Below are 24,177 nucleotides of genomic sequence, written 5' to 3' on the forward strand. Positions count from 1 at the left end.
CATCAACTCTAGTATTTCCTGAGGGAATGTGAAAATGAAACACCTTTAAACTCATCGGTCACAGCTTCCCCTGCCATTGTTCTCATCACAGTTCTATGACTTTTCAAAGGATTTCCATTAGAAGAAGCACGTTTGCACCTCAGTTGCAGATTTGTAAATAGTAGGAATGCTTCCAGTCTGATTCTCTGCCAATGCAGTGTCATTTTTAGAAGATCTGTCTGGATCTGGTGGGTGGTTGATTGATGTTTTTAACACAGGCATAACAGGTGTAACACCCCATTAGAGCGGTACGACGACTCCCCCCCCCCCGAGGAAGTGAACAACCTCTATGGTTCGATGTGTGTATCTTAAAACTATTATCAGATGTAAAGACAATATGTGAAACAGCAGGTTTATAAACTTTTGTCACTGAACATGGTACGATCAGGAGGGTGTGTGTGTGTGTGTGTGTGTGTGTGTGTGTGTGTGTGTGTGTGCGTGTGTGTGTGTGTGCGTGTGTGTGTGCGTGCGTGTGTGTGTGTGTGTGTGTGTGTGTGTGTGTGTGTGTGTGTGTGTGTGTGTCTTTGTTCTTCTCTATTGAAGTTTCAGTTTTCTGATTGTTTCTTGTTTCCTCTTAATTTATTTAAGAGTTTCTTCTTCCCGAAATTAAATTTGTTGATTAAAAAATGTATAAATCATTTGTGCTTTTTCTTTTTTTGCTGTTATTTCTATGAACCTCGTCTGCTGTCCATGATAACAAACGTAACAAGTCTGAGTTTTAAGAAGTCACTTTATCCCGGAGCCCAAAGAAAAAGAAAAAGAAAAAGTACTTCTTGAGCTCCTCTTCAGGAGGTCATGAGGTCTTCGTCAGTAAACACCAGCCGGACGGTGAGTCAGTCTCACTGCTGCTCTTAAACCTTCTTCCTTCACTGCCAAATCAGCCTCTTCACCACTTTCTATTCCAGAACATTTATCTGGTTCAACAGGACAACTCAACACGGTGCCATTTCACAACTTTCATCTACACTATTTGAATTTCTTTGGTAGTTTTTATCACAACCAAACCAACATATTCAACCGTTTTCAGCTCTTTTCTGTTTGTGCAGCTTTTATCTGTTTCAGATCGACATTATTTCAACGTTCCACTCGTTTGTTTCGTCATCTTATAAAATCCGCTCATAGAGAGAAAAGAAGACAACGTTTTCTTTACAGGACTCCGTTGTAGTTTGTGTGTCTCAGAAGAGTTTCTGATGTGAGGAAGAGGAGTTGCTGAACAATTTGAGAATATTCTTCTACACCTTTCTCTTCCTCTCATCTCTCCCCGTCCTGCTTCCTCTTCCTCCACACGTTCGTCCTCTCTTCCTCCATCTACGTCCTCACATCACCTCCTCATCCTCCTTCTGCTTCGGGCAGCCTGAGTCGCCCTCCTCCTCTTCTTCCTCCTCCTCACCCTCCTCCTCCTCCTCCTCTTCCTCCTCCTCCTCGGAGTATCCAGATTACAGATCAGATAAACCCTTGATCACACATAAGTCCACATCTGTCTGTCAGTTCAGTCTTCATCACTTCATTTCTCTGAGTTCACCTCCTTTATTTCAGCTGGTTTCAGATGAAATCTGCAGAAAATCACGATACTTCACACAAATTCAACAAAACTTAAACATTTGTGGAGACTTGCAGTTTTTCTGTTTCTTTAAATTGTCACGACTGACGAACTCATAAAAACCTTTGTCACATCAGGACAGATGGTTGTAAAACATGAAAGTGAACATACAAGTCAGACACGAGGGGACGTGGACGTATTGTGGCGACGGGCAGTTTTCCACCAGATGCTCTCATGGTGCCACCAAACCTGAGCCGAAGCTGTGTTGAGTTTGGTTTGGACACATCTTCTGGTTGTGGAGCTGCGTTAGCCACTCAGAGCTCCTCCACATGACGGAGGCCCTCTGTTCAAAACCACTCAAACATCGGTGGGTTTGATTTCCTGCAGCGTTGATGTGTCTGGTATCGCAGGTTTCATTTGTAGAGGATGGACATTTCTAATGAAAAAACTAATTTTCAATCACTTCCCTACATTTTATTTTTTTGAATGATTGTAAAAGAACATCAGCGTCTGATCTCAAACTGCAGGACCGTCACCAGGGGAATTGTTTGGACTTTATTGCAGGAAATCGAGTTTCTGCAAACAGTAACTGAAGAAAGAGGATGACCAGAACACTGCAAGGGTTGCCCATTTATAAACTTTCAAAACTAAATTTGACAAGAAAATTACTTAAAGAAACTAGTAGAATTATCTGGCATCAAATTTCATTGATAAGAAATCCTGAAATGAAATTTTAAATTCTACTACAGATTTAGGATTATACCGTAAAATGAAGGCCTAAAAATAAGTAATTAACATTTAAAACGAGCCTAATTTTCTATCATGTCTAAAAACAAGATTTTAAATCTTGGTAAATGTCAAATAACTGAAAATAATGTGTTGGACGGTGCCACAGTATCACTTATTTAAATTCAAACAAAGTATCTTAATGTTGCATATTTTAATTCCTTTTTTTCTGATAAAAATAGTTTTTTATCAAAAGTTATTTACTGTCAGAAGCACGTATTATATATATTCTAATGCTCATCTTGAATTTGTCCTCATAGAATAATTAAATGTCCACACGTCAACACCTTCTCGTTAGGACAACTGAAAGAGCATCGTGGTCACAGTGTCGATCCGCTCGGCTTGGATCAGAATGTTTTCGGACTCGGAAGCTCGTCTGCAGGAAATAACGTCCAGTCTTCACATGTGTCCTGTAACGATGTGACTCTCCTCCATCACTGTCTGTCTCTGGATCTTCTCTGCTGACTGACACAGACAGAGAGGAAAAAGAGGCTGGTGTTTTGGGGTGTGTGAGCTCTGATTTGCCTTCGCGGTGTCCTGCAGGGGAAAGAGCTGCTGCAGCCGCTCGGCTCCACTTCGCTCCATCCTTCACTCGGCCTCAGGTGTCATCAGCGCTGTCATGGGGAATCTCATTTGTCACACACACACACACACACACACACACACACACACACACACACACACACACACACACACACACACACACACACACACACACACACACACACACACTGCAGCTGCAGCTGAGTGAGAGCTGCCACTTGCAGCGGCGGCTCGGCCCGGCCTGGTGATTTGTGACGACAGGCCGGTATGACTGGCAGCTACAGCTCGCAACCCAGCAACAACAACAATAACACAACAACAATACAACAACAACAACACAACAACTCAACAAGATGACATTAACACAACAACACAACTACAACAACCACAAAAATACCACAACACAACAACAATACTACACTACACTCATACAACAGAAAAACTGCAACAACAACAATACCAACATACTACACAACAACAATACTGCTGCAGCAGCAGCAACACTTCAAGAAAAACAACACCACAGCAAGTACTACAACAATAAGAAGAAGAAGAAGAACCACCATCCATCCATCACAGGACAAACACAGAGATACAGGCCAACACTCACAATTTAATGGCACCAGTTCACCTCAGATGAATGTTGTTGGACTGTGAGAGGAAACCAGATCTGAACCCACTTCCATGTCATTATGAACTCAGACTGTGGACACCACCCTGCGGCTTTAACCTAAAAAAACTACGAAAACCCAAATATCTGTCCAGGCGTCTTTTTTTCTCCCTAAAGCTGTTCAACTTAGTGTATTATACACTCTTTATCAAAGTAATAGGTGTTGTGTTGATGGTTGTGTGTCTTCATGATGTAAAACAGGCTCATTCAAGCCTTTTCCAAAGATCTTCCCACTTTGATTAGAATACTAATTTGCATGGAAAAAAGACGACTATATAATCAGTTACAGTCTCATTATTACTGGTCATGAACACACATCTTTGCTCCTGTTATTGGTTTTAGCTTCAGCAGCACTTCTTCATGTCAGCCCTCCAACTCAGCCACTTCACTTTGCTTTAATGTGATTCTCATGAAGCCCAGCTGCTGTGTTCAGACCCTCTCCCTCCTCCAGCTCTCCCTCCTCCAGCTCTCGCTCTCCTCGGCGTACAGCATGTCGTGCTCATGTTACTGTTCTCCAGTCGACAAGGCGACTTTTGGTTGGTGCTCAGGTCAACGTCGGATCCTGGAGGGCTTTTTAGCAATCCTGGCTGCAAATTGTAAATATTAAAAGCTTTGATTGAGTTTGCCCATAAACATTGAAACAGAAACATTACAGGGAGTGCGTGAAAAGCAACAGCAGACAACTGAAACTAAATGAGAAAAAAAACCAGTGGGGAGCCACATTCGGGCACTCTGGGGAGCTGATGGGGGTCAAGGGTCATGCTCAGGGACCCACAGTGGTGGCCTGTGAGACTTGAACTTGTAAGGATTCCACTCCCCAGTCCCAGGTGTGGACACCCATTCCTTTTTGTGTCCTAATCTGACAGACGGATGTCTGGTGTCTCTGTCCCTGCTGCAGGTCAGTCAGTACACGTTTGCCATGTGCAGCTACAGAGAGAAGAAAGCTGAACCTGTGGAGCTGCTGCAGCTGGACGGATACACAGTGGACTACACAGACCCACAGCCAGGTAACACACACTTTTATACACGATATTTAGGGTTTCCACAAAAATTAAAACATTCTATTCAATTTCAGGAGGGATTTGGCGTCCTGACGTCCTGCAGCCAGGAACTACATGAGCTTAGTTTCTAATTTTGATGAAGTGTAATTAATTTTAGTTCGTTCACTATGGCTTTATTTTGTCCGTTAATGATAGAACTGCTCTCGTTGTTTCATTTAAATACATTTTATCCCAGATGACTGTGGGTGAAGTCATTACACACTCTGGACATGTTGCTGGTTCATCACAGGGCAAACGGAGAGAGAGAGGCAGACAAACACACACACACACACACACACACACACACACACACACACACACACACACACACACACACACACACACACACACACACACACACACACCAACGAGTCAGTCTTAGGCTCCGTTCACGCCGCAGGTCTTGATGCTCAATTCTGATTTTTTTGCGTTATCATTTCAAACGCGACCTGGCGTGTAAACGTGATTGGATCGGGTGTTTTTGGGCCTCAGAGCACAGAAGACGACGTGAAGTCACGTCAAGCACGCTATTTACGTATGGCATACAGGTCAGCACCAGGGTTGCCAGATGTGACTCACTGTTTCCAGGCCAAAGAACGTAAAACTCATACGCCTCAGTAAAATCCAGCCCAATTCTCAGCCTGTGTTGGAATCACATTATGGAAACTATTATATGCATAATAAAGAACACACCATAAACACAGAAATGCACAAAATAAACAAAGTTGAAAGGTAAGAGAGTTTGGGTGCCTAATTGGGTGATACCTGCCATGTCTGGCAACGCTGGTCAGCGCATTTGGATCCATTTTCAAGCAGTTGTTAAATACAAGCCGACAAAATCTAGACAACATGACGAGGGAAAGAAGAAAGAAAATGAGGAAAAAACAGAGCAGAGGTTTTAACAGCTTTTAACATTTTAGCTTTAACATTTAACAACTTCCTCCGGCGTTTATCCGTGACGTCAGTCACACGTCAATGACGAATCTGTCGCATGTAGAAAAATATCCGAATTGGTACCATGTATGAACGAGGCCTAGATCTGGTGTGAAAAAATCTGAATTGGTGCTTCCACACGGCCACAAAACAGGTTGGATGTGAGTCACTTGTGAGTAAAAAATCTGAATTGGGTTGCTTTTCCCTGCAGTGTGAACGAGGCCGAAATAAAGTTCTGATCACGTTTCAGGATCAGTGAAGCTGCAAATGTTTTCGAATTCTGCATTTTAACACAAGAAGTCTGAATTAATAGATTGTTTGTCTACATCAGTGGTTCTCAAAGAGTGGGTGCTGGGTGGGGTGGGGGGGGGGGGGGGGGGGGGGGGGGCTCCTCCTTGTTAAAGCTATATTTGTGGTGGGGCACCTCCTCCTGGTTAAAGCTCTATTTGGGGTGGGGCTCCTCCCACACTTTGAGAATCACTGCATGCTGCAGGAATAAAGTCTTGTTTGTTTCATTCTGGTCCCGTCGCCTCTGGTGATTCTTCATTTTGTTTTTGGGATAATTGTAGAAAAAAAAAAAGAAGAGATTCCACGCAAAGACATTTAGTGGATTAAAATAATCTACTGTGTGAGAAATTACAATTAAATATTTGCATTGTGTTGAAAGGAAATTCAAACATGGCTTCAACATCATCACTGACAAGCATTTAAATGACACAGTCTCAATAAATTCACACTAATTCAGCTGATTCTTTTACCGTCCTGAGGTTTAATTTTTCATAATGATTTTATTTTAATGGAAACTCAGTAGTATGAAAGAAGGAATATGACTCTGCTGGAAACTCGCTGACATCAAATTGTGTGATGATTTAGTGCTGAATGGGACTCAGTGTAAATCTCTCAGGACTCATTCCTGCAGCACGACCGAGACCTCCAAACTCTTCTGAAAATGTTATTTCTTCTCCCCTCAGCAGCAGATAATACATGTATTTTATGTTTCTTGCTGATTATGCCAATGTTGACACAACTAACAGGACGGAGGATTAAATCTTCTGTTCCTCTCCATGTCTCACGCCGTCTCTTGCCCCACACTCGTCTTTTTGAATCCGAACCAGCGGAGGACGTCTTGAGTTGGTGTTTGTTGTTTCTCCGTGCTTCTTGGCTCCTCGCCGTCGAGCTGCTGCAGTGTTAACGTGTCTGTGGCTTTGCTCTGTGTCTTTATGTTCCTTCTTTCTTTTCTCCCTCCTCTAAACCCTGACCCTGCTCTCTTGTAGCCGGATTACAGGGTAAGTGCTTGCCTCCCTTTTCTTTCTCGTTTCTCCCTTCGGTGTGCGCCACCTTCCCTCTCATGTTGCCTCAGCCTTCGTTCTGTTTCTGACACAAACCCGGATGATTCTCACTCCTTTACTGTGTCAGCATGCAGGAACGATTTCCCACGCTCCGAATCTGTCTGCAGATTTACATTCTTTCTGGGATCGATTTATTCCAATTGAAGTTTTTTTTTTTTTTAATGTTGAAACTACCTAAACATGGCTGCTTGTCATGATGTGTGTGTTGACAACATCCTGAGAACAAAGGAAAAAGACGTCCCATTCTGCCAATATTCCCGTTAGGGTTTCCAGAGAAGCTTCTGTACGTTTGCACAGATTTGACCTTTTTCTTTAGCTCGACTTGTTTTAAGCTGCAGTCTCAATCTTTAGTATCACTTCAACAGACCTGATGCTTGTATCTATACACAAAGACTACAACTTCAACCCCCCAAAAAATCACCTACAGCAGGCGAGTTTCAGCAGGTTTCATCTGTTTCAAGCTCGTTTCATCTGTAAAACTTACTGTGACACACACCATTAAAGAACACCGATCAGCACAATAAATTAACTTACCTTTTCAGAATCTCTTTTAAGCAGCTTCTTACCTCAGAAGTGTCTTTAGTTCAATGAGCTGGTGAGTGAAAACTCAGAAAGCAGGAAGTGTTTAGAAGAGCAGGTTAACATCCAGCTGTTAAACATCTGTCTGCCTCTGTGTCCCATTCATTCCGCTTGATGTTGCGACTTTAACCTGCAGGTCTGTGTTGTTGCAGTCCAGAAATTATTTGGAAATGACAACATTTCTTTCTCTATGTTGCGTAACATCAGACTTTCCCTGCTTCTAATTTTTCTACTTCCCAGTGACTCATAAAGAGAAATGGTTTAAAATTCTGTTTCTGCACTTTACACACTCAGAACACACGTCCATATAAATGTTAACGGAGGTAGATCTGTGTTGAAAACACATCAAGGAGGAGAGACAGGAGTATTCACCGTCAACATGTGTTAATTAGGGATTGAAATGTAGAATTCAATCAACAACTGCAAGCAACTACATCAGCCAGATGATACATTGTTTATCTGAGAAGAATCAAATGTGCTGAAACCTGAAATGGACAAAAAGTATTATTTTCTCTGAACGCAGTGTGTGCAGGCCAGTGTGCATGTGTGTCGGCGAGATGAACGAAGAGGAGGCCTTGTGTGTATTTGTGTGGTGAATTGACTGAGCGAGCTGTTTTTTGACACAACCTCTGGAGTCCCACTGAGTCCCAGCAGCTGGTAATTACCAAGTTAAACGTGCTAGGCCATGAATAATACAGTGTGGATGCTGCACAATTAAATTGGGCAGCAATCAAGTCAATGTTACCAAATAACTACTTGCCTGTTCACACCTGGATCAGTGAAATGAATAATATCACATCACATCACATCACGTCACCCCCCCACCCAGTCACCTGCACCCCCACCAGCCCAACCCGAGTCAAACACTCAGCAACAAAGACTGAGCTGCGATGTGACACCCAAACTGACTGAAAGCTCACCTTTCTCTCGCAGATTATTTATTCAACTGTTTGTTTGTTTTTACATCAATCCAATTTTACTGTAGATATACAGTATTATTAATCCAGATGTTTGTATACACGTCCTCTGATATCCTACGACTATGAGGTATTGTTTTTTCACCCTGACCCGAACATTTATGCACCATCAAAGACAAATTATTAATGATTCACTCTCACCAACGAACAAGTGTACTTAATTAAAGTGCAGAAATGACAAAAGAGATCCAACCTGATGTTTCTCTTCCTCTGGTCCAGTCTTTGACTGTCTACTTGATAGTACCATATCATGAGTACTATAACATGAGTGTAAAAGTCTGTAAGATCTGATGTGGCTTAGTCTGAATTAGCTGCAACTTTCCAAAACGTCTTGCAGTAACAATGTCAGAATGCAAAAACTGACTGGGGGAAAGTCATCATTGTACTGAAGAAATCAAAGCAAAAACCTTCATGTCTCCTCTTCTTAAATAAATATGTAATACGGGGGCAGAAGTTAACTTGCTGAAGAAGAAGTTTACAGATCAATTAAGATGGATGGCACAGAGTTTACCCTGCTGTTTTTAAGTTCCCGTTGACACGGCAATGGTTTCCGGTGAAAAGGCAAAACTTTGGTAGTGTTTCAGGGATCTGTTCACATGACAACGGTGAAAATGACACTTTAGCTCGGACTCAGATGGACAGTACCGTAAAAACGTTGTTTTCCTCCAGAGCGTCATGACCTCCAGTCCATATTCTCCTGGGACTTGCTAGTTTTATTTTGACAGTCACCGTAATAACAATCCAACTTGATCGTCTGTCCACTAGAATGTCTGTGTTCTCCCATTGTTATTGTTTATCGTTTTGTTCTCCGTTGGAAATGTGTGAGAGCTCATTACAAAAACATCCCTCGTGGCATTAAAACTATTTCGTTTTGAGTGTTTCAGCCGTTGCCTTGGAAACAGACATCGTCTTTAAAGTGTTTCCGTGTAACTGTGAAACTTTCCAGAAACCAAAACACAAAAACGATGCGTTGTCACTTGAAACATCGTCATTTAAACGGGGCCTAAGTCTGGGTACTGCCTCTCATGATGTCATCCTTTAGCTAGAATAACAAAGTACAGAAAACTGTCCAATAAACCAACAGACAAACATGTAGAGCCACTGACTAACTCACCTCCACGAGCTTCTGGCTGTTCTGAGGTGACGACGTGCTTGATATGTTAAAAACAAGTTCCTCATTGAGATCATTGAGATTGCCTTTAAATAAAAATGTGTGTACGGAAACTCTACAAACTGCTTAAAGAGCGACACTGTTAGCTCATTTAATCTCAATGTCTCCTTCACAGCTGGTTTATGTAAGGATATATTGAATATAAAAATCAGAACTATATTAGTCAATATGTTGATTGGGTAGACAGTACACTGTTCGCAAAAGATTGAGCTTTATTTGTGCTTTTCATTCAATTTATTGAAAAAAAAAAACCAATATTTTTGTCAAACAGAAAACAGAGTTGTTCCATAAATCAGAAAATGCATGAAAAGCACAATTTTCCAACAAATAATAGCAGCGATATTGACCACCTTGCCAAGTATTCTAATCTTTTATTGTTTGTTCATTTCAACTTGATTAATTAAAGTCTATGAAATGGATAAAAATTTTGGTTTTGTATGATTGCTCACTCAGACAAATACATTGAAATACAGTCAGAATGTGGTCATGTAATCTATTGATTATTAGTGTCCTAATATGCTGGACTGAGTGATTTATCTTCAACTAAACCTGTGAAACTCAGTCAGCTTTACTTCTTTAAACATTGAGTTTAAATAATGATTTGTGATGGTGAAATGTTGACAGCGAGTTAACATTGTACACTTTTACACTTTCACAGTTTGGTAAATATGCAAATACAGTACAGATTTTCACAATCTTAAAAAAAAAAAATTGTCAAATGTGATAGTGTGAATTTGTATTTGGCATAAAATGTTTGAAAAAAGACTTAACAGCACATGTTTCAGAAACGTAATAACTTGTGATTGAAGTTTAGTCGGCTTCAGTATGAAAATATAAAGCCTGAGAAGCAGCTGTTGGAGGAGTGTGTGTGTGTGTGTGTGTGTGTGTGTGTGTGTGTGTGTGTGTGTGTGTGTGTGTGTGTGTGTGTGTGTGTGTGTGTGTGTGTGTGTGTGTGTGTGTGTGTGTGTGTGTGTGTGTGAACTGACCATACCATAAAACACACAAACAAGCCCAGCATACCAAACCTCCCAGAATGGGTGTCCACAGCAGATCCAGGACCAGCACTGCCTCCCGGTCGGTTCCTCTCCTCTGGATCTATAAATGAATAGCAGCCATCAATCATCGTCAGGCCGTCCCTCCCCAGTCCAGACGGACGGGGTGACTAATGTCACTGCACGTTACTGTCCAGTCCTCCCGCCTCCACTCCCGCTCACTCACATCAAACAGACCTGACAGGCCACCAGCCACAGACCAAAGGGGCACTGCAATGTCACCTTTTTAGATTCTTTTGAGTGGTGTGTGTGTGTATGTGTGTGTGTGTGTGTGTGTGTGTGTGGAGTGTGTGTGGGGGGGGGGGACTTGTTGAGGGAACATAATCAGCTCGCAGCGTCCCGCTCTTTGTTTGGTGTAGTTGACTGACAGCGGGGCGTCTCGCTGGGCAGTGAAGAGGACGCTGGCTGATAAATCTGAAAGTCTCTCAGTGTGAGCTGCAGCCACAGCAGCTCCTGGAGAGCAGTCCAGGGTCCTGAGACTGGAGTCCAGGGTCCAGGGTCCCGAGACTGGAGTCCAGGGTCCAGGGTCCAGAGTCCTGAGACTGGAGTCCAGGGTCCAGGGTCCAGGGTCCTGAGACTGGAGTCCAGGGTCCAGGGTCCAGAGTCCTGAGACTGGAGTCCAGGGTCCAGGGTCCAGGGTCCTGAGACTGGAGTCCAGGGTCCACGGTCCACGGTCCAGAGTCCTGAGTCTGGAGTCCAGAATCTAGACAGGGTCTTCAACCTTTATGACCAAAAGAAATGTTTTCACGATTTTCTACCAAATAAACTGGAAACATGTGAATGACCCGGATTGAAGAAAAAAACAATCATGTAAAAACAGAGTTTGCATCAAGTGTCACAGGTATAATTTAGATATGCTTTATTATATTTCTCAATCTGTTGCCATTTTTAAAGATTTCCTTTGATGGACTGTCCCACTTTAGTTATTTTATGGCATCTTTGAGCTATTTCAGCTGTTTCCTAATAGTTAGAGCAGTTTTAGCAGGACAAGTACTTTTTTCTTTTCTGTTTCCTTTCCTTCCCTTTTTAATTTTTAATTTTCCTCCAAAACAAAGCTATACTTTTATTCATTTTACTATGGCTATTTTTCATGTATTTGTTTGGGAGGAGTAACTTTTACTATTTTGTCCATTTTTAGCAATTCCAGCTTTTTAGTTTTTTTCAGCTGTTTTAACCTGGAGAGTACACCATTTTTAAAAACCAGTGTCGAATGCAAATGAAATAAAAATTTAAGCAAAAAGTTTATTTGTAGTTCATATTTGAAGTGGAGCCGCTACATAAAGAGCATGCAGCTCCAGAACCACAGATTGAACACCCCTGGTCCAGAGTCCAGAGCACTCCACCAGGTGTTAAAAGTTTCACTCTGAGGAAGAGCAAAAGTCTTGTGGACAGTGTAGTAGCTGATAGTTCTTCTTCTCCTGTGCTCAGTTGATTTGCCATTTAGTGGGCGGAGCCTCAGAATGTCCTCAGGTAAATCTTGTTAGAACATTGAACATGAACAGACGTCTAGTTTTAATGTCCCACATGGTTTTACTTGTATTTGAAGCTATTATACAATAGAAGCTGGTCTGTCTCAAACATGTACATTTTGTTGGTTGACTTTCTTTTTGTTGTCACGCTGCTCTTCTCTTCTAACTCGACCTGTGTAAAACACTGTGTTCTGAGCGTGTGCGGTGGAGGACGTCAGGTTGCTGCGGAGCTGTGGAGGCGGCCTTCCTCCTCGGAGGAGGTGTGTGATGTGCAGCAGTGAAATGCTGTGGCTGCACTGACACCTGTCAGAGTCTGTCATCCTCCAGGACTGGATGTGGTGGTCTTACACCTCGTCTGCATGGCGGTGCAGCGAAGCAGCATGTCGGCGGCTCAGCAGCAGCAGCTGCCGTCTCCTCCTCAGCACTCTGAGGCCCAGGAGGAGGAGGAGGAGGGGTGGAGTACAGCACAGATCTGTGGGCTTTTTTGAGCTCAGTTTCGACTTGCATTCTGGTTTTGATCGAGCGGAAGTCTGAAGGCCATGAACTCCTCCGCCCTCCTTAGTGTTTGGTCTTTACACAACAGTCATTTAGAATGAGGAAGCAACATGATCAGAGCAGCTTCATGATGTTTGTCAAGGTTTCCTGACTCGCTCACTGTGTGAAACACCAACATGATCCCTCTGATCAGAACTAACAACGACCCTCAGAGCTCTCCCGTCCACTGTCTCTCCGCCCCACCTGGTGACTGCACCCCACCTGGTGACTCCGCCCTGAAAAGTCCATCAACATGTCAATGCTGGCCGGGTCGTTTCAGTCAGGGTGCAATCTGTGAGAGAAGTGGGATCCTCGTGAAACACACACACACACACACACACACACACACACACACACACACACACACACACACACACACACACACACACACACACATTTTTTTTCATCCTGCAATCAACCAAACTTTACTCTGTAGTGTGAAGAAAACAGTTAGTTTCAGCTTAGAGGTGATCACCTTCAACGTATGAGAAGTGACAGCTCTGGTCAGGGGCCAGAACCGGCCGCAAGAAACTCCAATCCGACTGAAGTACCAAGAAAAGTGTAAAAATATTAAAGAAAACATATTTTATTTTAGATGGTAGTCACTTTCTCAAGTAATTGATTGGTTTTGTGAGAATGTAGACATTTCCATCAAGTATTCTTTGCGCAACAACAAAGAAAAACTAAATTTAAACTTTAATGGAGCTATTTTACTAATCCGGCCCACTCAGGTATGTTTGTGGCCCTAAACTAAAATGCGTGTTGGCTCCCCTGATATAGGGGATGTGGCTTTGACCACTATGAAGGGGACAACCCCCCTCTTGCAAATTGCACCCTGAAATCATCTTTTTGTGAAATCTAATTGTAGAGACAGTTTTAGGTTACAGTGATTTGGTGCAGCATTGACTGATTGTGGGCTCTTCAACAGATGTCTTCTGTCCCCAGTGTGAATGCATGGGAGCCTCATCGTTCTTGTCCTCTCTGACTGTCTCTTTGTCTCTCTGTCTCTGTCCTCGCCGGTCGCCTCGCTGTGGACAGATGCCGATCGAGCACAGAAACACGGGATGGATGAGTTCATCTCGGCGAACCCGTGTAACTTCGACCACGCCTCGCTGTTCGAGCTGGTGCAGCGCCTCACGCTGGACCACAGACTCAACGACTCCTACTCCTGCCTGGTGAGGACACACTGGGGTTTGTTTTCCTCACTGTCATACTGGGTGTCCAAGACTGAACGGCCTCATAGACCTCAATGGAACTCCCCCTGCAAGTTTTTGAAGTGGTTTCATAATGCGTGAATAATGAGTAAATGCAGCACTGTTAAATCTGTGTGGGGGGGGGGGGGGGGGGGGGGGGTTTCGTAAACTATAAGACAGTCGAGTTCTAGACCATGATGTGTCTCATAAATAAGTATATTTTAAAAATCAATACCAAAGAGCCTGATTTACTAAGATTCTGGCTGAGGCGTGATCAGTTGCTCTCATGCACCTTCATACTTTTTCCACATCACATTCATTGAACTACTAAAATAAGAGTACTTACTGTTTCATAAAGCAGAGGGTCAGAGTATCAGGTCACGATGGGTGAAGTTAGTGTCTCTTTGTCACAGTGCAGATCCAGAGACACACAATCGTACCTCCGGTCAGTTTAAAGTAAAGGCACATTTACAGAGCACCATTCAGACACAAGGCATATCACGCTGCTTTACAGAAGACGAAATAGAACAAATACATTAAAGCGAAGAAATAAGAATCTTAATCTCAAGTGATTAGGATTACCAAATACTGTTAAACCTTTCAATCCCTCTCATCCTTTCTACTGGATGGACTTTACTTTGCACCTACAAATATTATGTCCTCTCGTCAGAGACCCCCACACGTCAAGCCGTTCAGGATAGCTTTGCAAACAACAGTTTCGCTCCACATATTCGACATAGAAATAATACATTTCCACATGAGCAGAGGAAACGCTTCACAAGGAGAATAATTAAGGGAAAAGCTATATTAAGATGAAGGTAATAAAATAAGTAAAGTCTATTGCTGTTGGACTGCAGGAGGAGAAGACACTAGGGGATGCAGAGGAAGACAATGCAAAATTAAATGCACTTACCAAACACACATTGGAAGACGACTCCCTCGACCCACTGAGCCTCACAAACTTCCTTCAGCTGTTTGATTGCAAAGTTCGGCTTCAGACTCCCTGAAAATGTTTTTTTTGTGTTGCTTTTTTATTGTTTTATTCATCTTAAAGGCTGAACAACATCTCTGAAATGAACTCCCTGCTGTTTGGTGGCTCGTCGGAACACCCTGATGGTGTTTCTCTGTTTCCCGTGCAGGGCTGGTTCAGTCCTGGTCAGGTGTTTGTCCTGGACGAGTACTGCGCCCGCTACGGCGTTCGAGGCTGCCATCGGCATCTATGTTACCTGAGCGACCTGCTGGAAAGGGCGGAGAACGGCGCCATGATGGACCCCACGCTGCTACACTACAGCTTCGCCTTCTGCGCCTCGCACGTCCACGGAAACAGGTACGACTCAAACCGCTGCCAAACCAAAGGCAGGACCTGCCTATGATCCAGTGGTCAGAATACACCGTTTGAAAAGGACCAAAGGACAGGTGATGATTTGAATGCCATGGAAAGGTTCAATATGTACCATCTCTTCATTTTAAAAGTCAAATTTGTGAAAGATAATTTCCTCCCTCTGGGCCAGGAGGATGCAGCACCGGTAGTCCATGTCCTGGACCCGTCTCTGACGTTCTGCATCCAGCCTCAGTCTCCTCCAGACTGAAACGTCTTTTTTCACTTTCTCCTTGATTCTCTTTCAATCAGCTTCTACAGCATGCGAGTGGAGGAAAAAGTTTCTTCTGAACAATCGTCGACTCTGAGGTTTTTCCAATTATCACAGTTCTATGAACTGACGTCGACCCACAAATTCATGATTAGTAGAAATAGTGTTTTACACAATCTAATACTTTTTTTTTAATTGAAATGAAGAGTTGCTTTACATTTTAAAACATCTATTAGATTTAACATTCTATATACATTTCACTTTTGGCAATAAATGACAACAAATATTGAACATTTCCATGATATTCTCATTTCTGTACTTTCAGTCTTGTTTCCCCTGAAGGAACAATCAGAAGGAAGTATGTAATAGAATAATTGGGGTTGTTCAGTATCTCAAGTAGAAAATCTTTATCCTGATATGGAAAGGTAATTTTCAAATGTGTATCTTATTTTGACATTTTGCTTTCTGTTTATAGTTCAGTTTGTGTTTTAATTCATAACATTTTCACATTGAGTTGTGTTCTTTAGTCCTTGCAGTTATGTTTTCATGCTCAGTATTTTGTCATTATCTAGGACATTTCAACTTTCACTTTTTTTCAATTTGATTCTCTTCAAAAAGCAAACTAAACCAGATCGTGGTCCCTTTGTACTTTATTCTCTCTTTTTATGAGTTAATTAAATTGTCACACCTCTTTTTTGTCTGCATGTTTGGTTGCATGCTCACTTTTCCTTTCTCTTTTGTCTCTTTGTCCCTTTTAAAACCTTCTGACCTTGTTCACTTTGATATGATCACCTCCCCCCGCTGATACTAACAACCCCCACCCTAACCCCCATCCACCCACCCCCCCCCCATAACCACACGCAGTCAGCGTCTGTCTGGGTTATTAAACTGGCCGGTATCTGAGGCCGAACTCGAACAAGCCTTGTTCCCCTCTGCCCCCCCCGAGTCCCCCGCCCACACTGCTAAGAGAGAACTCAAAATCATTGAGTTCATGAAGAAGAGGGACTTCAGATCCACAGTTCCCTCAGGACCAAAGAGGTAGGTTGTGATCAGGGCTAGAGCGGCGACATGGAGCGGGGACGACCAGGAAGTGCTGGTCTGTGGTAGGAAAATTATAGATGCATGTACCTGGACTGTGATGTTGTCTAAATATTCCTGCAACAGGTGCTCATGAGTACTTATCTGCAGTAGTGGTGCGTCTGCTCTGCTTAGTGTGGCTGCAGTACTTCAAATAAGCCTTTCCTCGTGTGAAACTTTCCCTTATGGTTAAATATAAAGCCACAAAGACAAGATGTGCACATTTACTGTCATGGAGAATCTCCTATGTTTACGCCACTAAAATCAACCTGCCATTTGTTGATGTACATGCACATCACACTAATCACTCCTACAATAATAACACAACACTGCACCACTGACCCTGGTCCTGGTCTGGAGGTTTTGACCAATGCCCCACCATCTCATCTTTTCACACCAACTCAGTGCAGCCATTGGAAGGTTGGAAACCAGCAGCAGGATGACCTAAGGCAGGGCTGTCAAACTCATTTTAGTTCACTTGAGTGAGCCGTACCGGTAAAATAGAGCCATAATAACCTTAACTTAACTTAAACTTTAAAGTTTTTCTTTGTTGTGGGGCAGAGTATTTGTGATGAAAATGTCGATATTTCAAAATTTCAAAAAAATTAAAAAATACAAAAAATAACTCCAATCTCAACATAAAGGCCATTTTAATGAAGGCTTCTTCAGCAAAACACAGTGATATGTACAGAAACTTCTCCTATAGCTGTGGCATTATGGATGTTTTTACAAACTCACCCTGACAGGATGGTTTAGAGACTAGTTTGATTGCAATGAGGTAGCTAGCTTTCATGGCAGCATCAATATCGCAGCTCGGTTCTCAGTGTTGTGTCGTGTTGCTACTCTTGAGAGATTTGTTTAAAAAAAAATCAATGTTTTCTTTGAAATTCTTACCATTTGCTCTGTGGTTTGGCCCGATTGGAGCCTCTTCTGGGCCGGTTTTGGCCCACAGGCCTTATGTTTGACAGCCGTCCTGAGCTGTCTTCCTGATTAGACTAGCATTAACATTAGCCTCAAATAATCATGTCATTATGAGTTTGTGGAAATGTGCCGGCTTAAATCTGCAGAAATGTGCACTGAGATTCAGAAAGCTGAAGAGAAACAACAGAATGTGGCAGAAAGAATTTCAGGGAGCAAAATGAAGCCAAAAATCTATTCGTGCTTTTGGATGTAACAAAAGTAATAACAATGACGACTAAATGAATGGTAGAAGACATGCGCAATACTATGGTTTCGTAGGCTCATAAGCAGAACGTATACATACCAGTTACTTTCCTCTCTCGATCAAAAATATAAATCAAATAGACAAAATTTGTAAAGCCAAGTGAAAGACACCATGTTGATCTAGAACACATTTTATATTGTGTCCTTTTACCTACATTGTGTTCATGTATGGTGAAAAATGATCTGCGTCGGATCAAATTTTAAGTATTGGCATATTAACTTTCACTTCTCACCGGTTCAGTGGGTTGATGGTGAAACTTTGACTTTTTGTTTTTGATTGTGGTCGTGGCGTTCATCTAAAGTCGGGACATTCTGATCACAAACGGCGTCGTTTCCCGAAGCGTCTCGGCCCTCGGCCCTTGGAGTCATGTGGCTTTTCTTCCAGCGTGTGCTCTCTTATCTAAGTTGCACTATTTACCTCTCGTCTAATCCGCTGTGATGTCCTCAGACATCAAATCTGTCAACATGGCAGCCGGCCATCTGCGGATGGAGCAGAACAAAGATAGACGAGGGCCACTCCGGCGCTGAGGGCAAAGGTCAGGGAGGGCTGTCTGTCAGTGCCCCTCCTCATCATCCCTCCATCCATCCATCCATCCGTCCGTCCCTCCGTCCCGCTGACAAACACTGACGGAGGACTGAGGCCTTTTCTGATCAGCATGGACAGATGGACAACAGTCGCTCCGAGAGACGAGGAGGAAAAAGGAGGAGAGGGACGAATATGACAAGAAAAAGGAGTGTGACAGAAGTCTGTGGAAGTGTGGAGGCTCGGAGTCTTTTTCACTGGATGAACCTGTTTCATGGTGGCAGAAGATCTGAGTTTAACACATGACTATTACCATGTAATCATCCAATTTATCCCCACTAATGTGAAACCCGCTGACAGTGGAGCCCCGCCCTCACGGAGACCTGCTCCGCGGCGCTGCTCTGCGCCTGCAGGTCCGAGCCTGACAGGTTGACAGGTCGTCATGTGTGACGTCTCCGCTGCCATCGCTGCTGCTTATGCCCCTGTGCACACACACACACACACACACACACACACACACACACACACACACACACACACACACACACACACACACACACACACACACACACACCTCATCCAGAACCCCCCCCACCCCCATTCCAAACAAACACCTCCCCCCACCCTGCCCGCTAATAGCCTGCCGGTCCCCCAGGGGGCCGCGCAACCAACTTGGACTAAAGTGTCTGAATTTGACTTCTGTCCAGCTAAATGTCGACTTGGTTCAGATCCTCCGTGAGTTATGAAAGCTCTGCCAGATGATTGAATAAATATCTTGTGTTGATATACTCCATCACTCCGACAATAGAATTTGAAGCGTCTGTGTCTGGGATGTCAAAATAAATAAAATAAAGTCATAGAAGTACTATGGAGTTTTATTTCTGGATTAAACTCGAACTCCATAAAACAAACAAACATTAATATCTTAGCTGTTCCCTGAAGGTTTCATCAACAAACTATGAAGACATAGAATAGTTTGTATATAATTAATTATATTTAGTGAAATGACCGCATGATAAATTACCATACACCTTTACAATGCTGGTTAAAAAAAAAATAATTCAGTATCCTACCAAATATCTCTATCTATGTAGATTTAGTGATAAATAGATCATGATACGTCTGTTTCTACCTACATGTGCAGAAACCTATTTGCAGTTTCCAGTTGTACACAATTTAAACATGTTAACAACAAAATCATATTTCAAGCGTTAAAACGGTTACGCTTAATTGTCTTAAATATCGTTAATTGATGGAAATCACATTCATATAAAGTGACCAGTGATCCTGATAAAGTACAATATTTTTTTATCACAGGCTCAAAAGTGAGGACATCCATAAATGAGCATTTGAAAGCAGATCTTTTCATCAATCTTCATAATTAGTATAGATGATTGGAGCTGCAGAAACGACGTTGTGCGGATAAACGAGGCTCAGTCTGCCACGCGCTCAGGCAGATGTGTGAGTGTTTCTGGCCCGTCTGGCTGTCACTGATGGCTCATTTGCTTGTTGTCGTCATCGGAGCTGAGGGGTCATCAGGTCAAGCAAACATGAGGAAGCTGCCAAGGAGGAACACGCGACAGGAAGGGGGGGCACAAAGGAGCCCTGCAGGACTTAATTAGTGTGAAATTTCCCTCTTTTATTTTCTGCCACAGTGACGGAGGTGAAATGGCTTTTTACGCTGCGGATTTCAGCTCAGGCGGCTTGTCTGCAGCTCTTCTTCTCACGCACTAGGTGAAATGTACTTCTGATGTGCAATAACAGACAAATCAACAGCTGCTGCAGCCCATTATCATCCACCACCATGACCATCGGTCCTGCAGCCAGACGCTGAAGAACAGAACACAGTCGAAACACAGTTTTTACACTTCTAAAAAAAACCAACAACTAAATAATAAATATATATAAATAAATAAATACATATATATATATTCCATAACTTAAGCAGGTTTGGTGAAATTCCTCACAGACAGAAACGTGTTGTGCTCAAAAACATGACAAGAAACAATCAAGCTGAATTCATATAAAACACACAGTAATAAAGTTGTTTATTTACATCCACACAAGCATAAACACATTTATACATTTACCACATATAGAAATGATTCAATATGCAGTTAGAAACATACAATTAATACATTTAGATGGATGAACACTCAGGAATACATGTGCATGTATGCATACAAATCTTATTACACGTGCGCACGTACACACACACACACACACACACACACAGAAAATCAATATGTCCGTTTTAGAATATTGTCTGTCCCGAAAAGCACCATGCTCAGATGGTTCAGTGTGTGTGTTCTTTTGATGCCTAGACTACTGGATAATCAATGAATTGATGAGATGTTGTATAATGATTGTGATACATTCATGTACATCACGGAATGTCCCACACAGTGATTTCTAAATCCTAAAATCAGTCGAGCTAAAGATGCTAAAAGCTTCATGAAGACATTTCCTCCTCCTCCTCCTCCTCCTCCTCCTCCTCCTCCTTCTCCTTCTCCTCCTCCTCACTGTGTTGCTCTCCAGCAGCGGAGGCCTACAGGTGTCTTCGACACACTGGCAGTGTCAGTGGATGAGATGATCTCTGATGCTGAGCAAACTGGTCCTCCTTTAAAGTCTAACACGGCAACTCATGGTGCAGTGCGGCATGTGCCCAATCCTCCCAATCACACAAACACACAGACACACACACACACACACACACACACACACACACACACACACACACACACACACACACACACACACACACACACACACACACACACACAAACACAGTTTCTCACTGTCCGCTAAAATGACATGTCAGAGGGGGGTGAGGGGTGCGGGTGCGGGGAGTGTCATGTCTCCTGCTTCTCATCATGCTGTCATGGCCACTAGTCCAGCGCCTCTTCTGTCACATGCACTCTGCTCACACTCCACCCAGACCCAAGCGTGTCACAAACGATAAACACATCAGAAATGGACACACACACACACACACACACACACACACACACACACACACACACACACACACACACACACACACACACACACACACACACACACACACACACACACTCATCTTTCATGTCTTTGCAATTGTAACTGATTTAAGTATTGTAATAATTAGGATTGATTATTCAAAATTAAAAGTGTGTGGTTTAAATTTTTTGTGGATTGTTTATTCTAATTTTGTATTTTGCAACAAAATTATCATAATTAAAGAATTTAACAAGTGCATACATTTTCTTGATACTAGTCCATGATACCATTTGACAAATACTTTCGGAAAATATTTTACTCTGTCACGTTAAATTAGTGAAAGTTTTGCAGTTGTTATTAAGTGGACAAAAATAACAACAACAGATTAATTGATGAACTAACTACTTTTACCTAATCTTAGTATCTTAGTATTTGCAGTGTTAACTGACCACAATAAACTTGAACTGTTTAGATTAAAATATTTGAAGTGACCCCATTCTGATGAAAAGTTGATATTCAATGTTCCCTGACAATTTACAGACATCCATGTAATGTTAGTTAGTGACTATAAATTACAATGAAGTGTGAATGTTAGTGCATGTGCTGGGTGTTTGTCCCAGCAAGTCTTGTGAAGAGGGGCCTTTCTTTTAGTGTACCTGGGTGTGTACCTGGGTGTGCAGCTGGGTGTGCAGCTGGGTGTGTTGCTGGGTGTGGATCTGGATGTGTTTCTGGGTGTGTAGCTGGGTGTGCAGCTGGGTGTGTAGCTGGATGTGTTTCTGGGTGTGTAGCTGGGTGTGTAGCTGGGTGTGGACCTAGGTGTGTACCTGGGTGTGTAGCTGGGTGTGTAGCTGGGTGTGTTGCTGGGTGTGTAGCTGGGTGTGTACCTGGGTGTGTAGCTGGGTGTGTAGCTGGATGTGTTTCTGGGTGTGTAGCTGGGTGTGTAGCTGGGTGTGTTGCTGAGTGTGTAGCTGGGTGTGTTGCTGGGTGTGTTGCTGGGTGTGTTGCTGGGTGTGTAGCTGGGTGTGGACCTAGGTGTGTACCTGGGTGTGTAGCTGGGTGTGTAGCTGGGTGTGTAGCTGGGTGTGTACCTGGGTGTGTAGCTGGGTGTGTAGCTGGGTGTGTTGCTGGGTGTGGATCTGGGTGTGGACCTAGGTGTGTACCTGGGTGTGTAGCTGGGTGTGTAGCTGGGTGTGTAGCTGGGTGTGTACCTGGGTGTGTAGCTGGGTGTGTAGCTGGGTGTGTTGCTGGGTGTGGATCTGGGTGTGGACCTAGGTGTGTACCTGGGTGTGTAGCTGGGTGTGTTGCTGGGGGTGTAGCTGGGTGTGTTGCTGGGTGTGGATCTGGGTGTGGACCTAGGTGTGTACCTGGGTGTGTAGCTGGGTGTGGCCCTAGGTGTGTACCTAGGTGTGTACCTGGGTGTGTAGCTGGGTGTGCAGCTGGGTGTACCTGGGTGTGTACCTGGTTGTATAGCTGGGTGTGCAGCTGGGTGTGTACCTGGGTGTGTAGCTGGGTGTGCAGCTGGGTATGGACCTAGGTGTGTACCTGGGTGTGTACCTGGGTGTGTGCGGGTTCTTTAAATACAGCTGGCTTTATTTTTGTCGTTGGTCAGTGTAAAAAAGGGGGTTCTGTTGGTCTGTTTATGACTTGTTCCCTCACCTCCTGATTCAGGTCCATCCTGTTCTCCATTGAACTGCACGGTTCAGCCGGATGTCATTAGTATTCCTATGGGACATGTTTGTGGTCCAGGTCAGCGCCAATGAGATAAACACACCAAAGAATTAGAAATGTCTCCAATCTCCACAGTGTGTGTGTATAGTGAGTGTCATTCACTGTAGTCTCTCTCACATCGATGTCCAGGTTATTGAATAGTAATATTGAATAATAGGGAAGGTATTTGGAGTCTGCACTGTTGAAACATTGCGGTGCCAATCGTGCTGGTACAGGTTGTGAGAAACAAAAGCCACACCTCCTTTTTATTATTAGTATTTGTATTGCCAGAACCCGGAAAGGCTTGGTTGCTCCCATGAGCAGATCAGGTGATTAGAAAAGACTCCTGTCTCCTCTCTGAAAGACTCAATAGTATGTCTTGAACACTTGTGAATGTTTGTCTCCATTCAGGCCGGATGGCATCGGTACCGTGACTGTGGAGGAGAAGGAGCGTTTTGAGGAGATCAAGGAGAGGCTACGGGTGCTTCTGGAAAACCAGATCACACACTTCAGGTAGGAACCAGGTTTCTGGAAGACTGAGCGAAATCTGCACGTTTACCCTGGAGAGGTTTTAAATCAACATGGACTTTGTTGCTTCCCCAGGTACTGTTTTCCATTTGGACGACCGGAGGGAGCCCTGAAAGCTACTTTGTCCCTGCTTGAAAGAGTAAGTTGACATTACTACTCATTAAACTGAATCCATGACAGGGTTAGGGTTAAGGATACTACTCTCTTCAATAGATAGTAGCGGCTATATGATTGATCACTGTTATCAGTTGGTCATATAAACAAGAAAGTGACGTTTATCCACACTGACTGGTGAACAAATCTTTCCAATAGATCAGCTTTGGAAATAGTATACCATTATAACCCTACTGTGTTTCTTATAATATCTACTGTGGAACACCACTACCTCAGCCCATCAGCCTTTTGTTACGCTACCATCATTGTTACCCAGTCTTTGTCTGGTGATTCTTAGTTATCAGAACAACTTGGCCAAATAAAACAAATTTTAATGAAACTCTGATGGCAGGACTTTGAGGCTAATGCTAGTCTGCCACCTTTCATGGCATCATCACCAATATCTCAGCTCAGTGGTGTCTTCTGTACGCTACTCTAATGAAATTTGTAAAAAAAAAAAAATCAATCTTCTTTTAAATAAAAAATATAATTACTTGGTTTGTCCCATTTTGAGAATCCTGT

At 43.1% G+C, this 24,177-nt stretch overlaps 1 protein-coding gene across 1 annotated transcript in view; it reads left to right on the forward strand.

Annotated features, from left to right (window-relative positions):
• The window catches only part of LOC308108977 (calcium-dependent secretion activator 1-like), a gene marked incomplete at both ends in the record, with an annotated part of 180,358 nt that overhangs the window by 80,601 nt on the left and 75,580 nt on the right, over nt 1–24,177 (forward strand). Inside the window, 7 exons of the mRNA XM_080462308.1 lie at nt 4,477–4,585; nt 12,476–12,607; nt 13,721–13,857; nt 15,015–15,202; nt 16,329–16,502; nt 23,386–23,487; nt 23,578–23,641. Of these exons, the coding sequence (XP_080318434.1) occupies nt 4,477–4,585; nt 12,476–12,607; nt 13,721–13,857; nt 15,015–15,202; nt 16,329–16,502; nt 23,386–23,487; nt 23,578–23,641 (906 nt within the window). The remainder of the gene's footprint in view (nt 1–4,476; nt 4,586–12,475; nt 12,608–13,720; nt 13,858–15,014; nt 15,203–16,328; nt 16,503–23,385; nt 23,488–23,577; nt 23,642–24,177) is intronic.

The sequence above is a fragment of the Lipophrys pholis genome (assembly GCF_963383615.2).
Source record: "Lipophrys pholis genome assembly, chromosome: 4".
NCBI classification, from domain to species: domain Eukaryota; kingdom Metazoa; phylum Chordata; class Actinopteri; order Blenniiformes; family Blenniidae; genus Lipophrys; species Lipophrys pholis.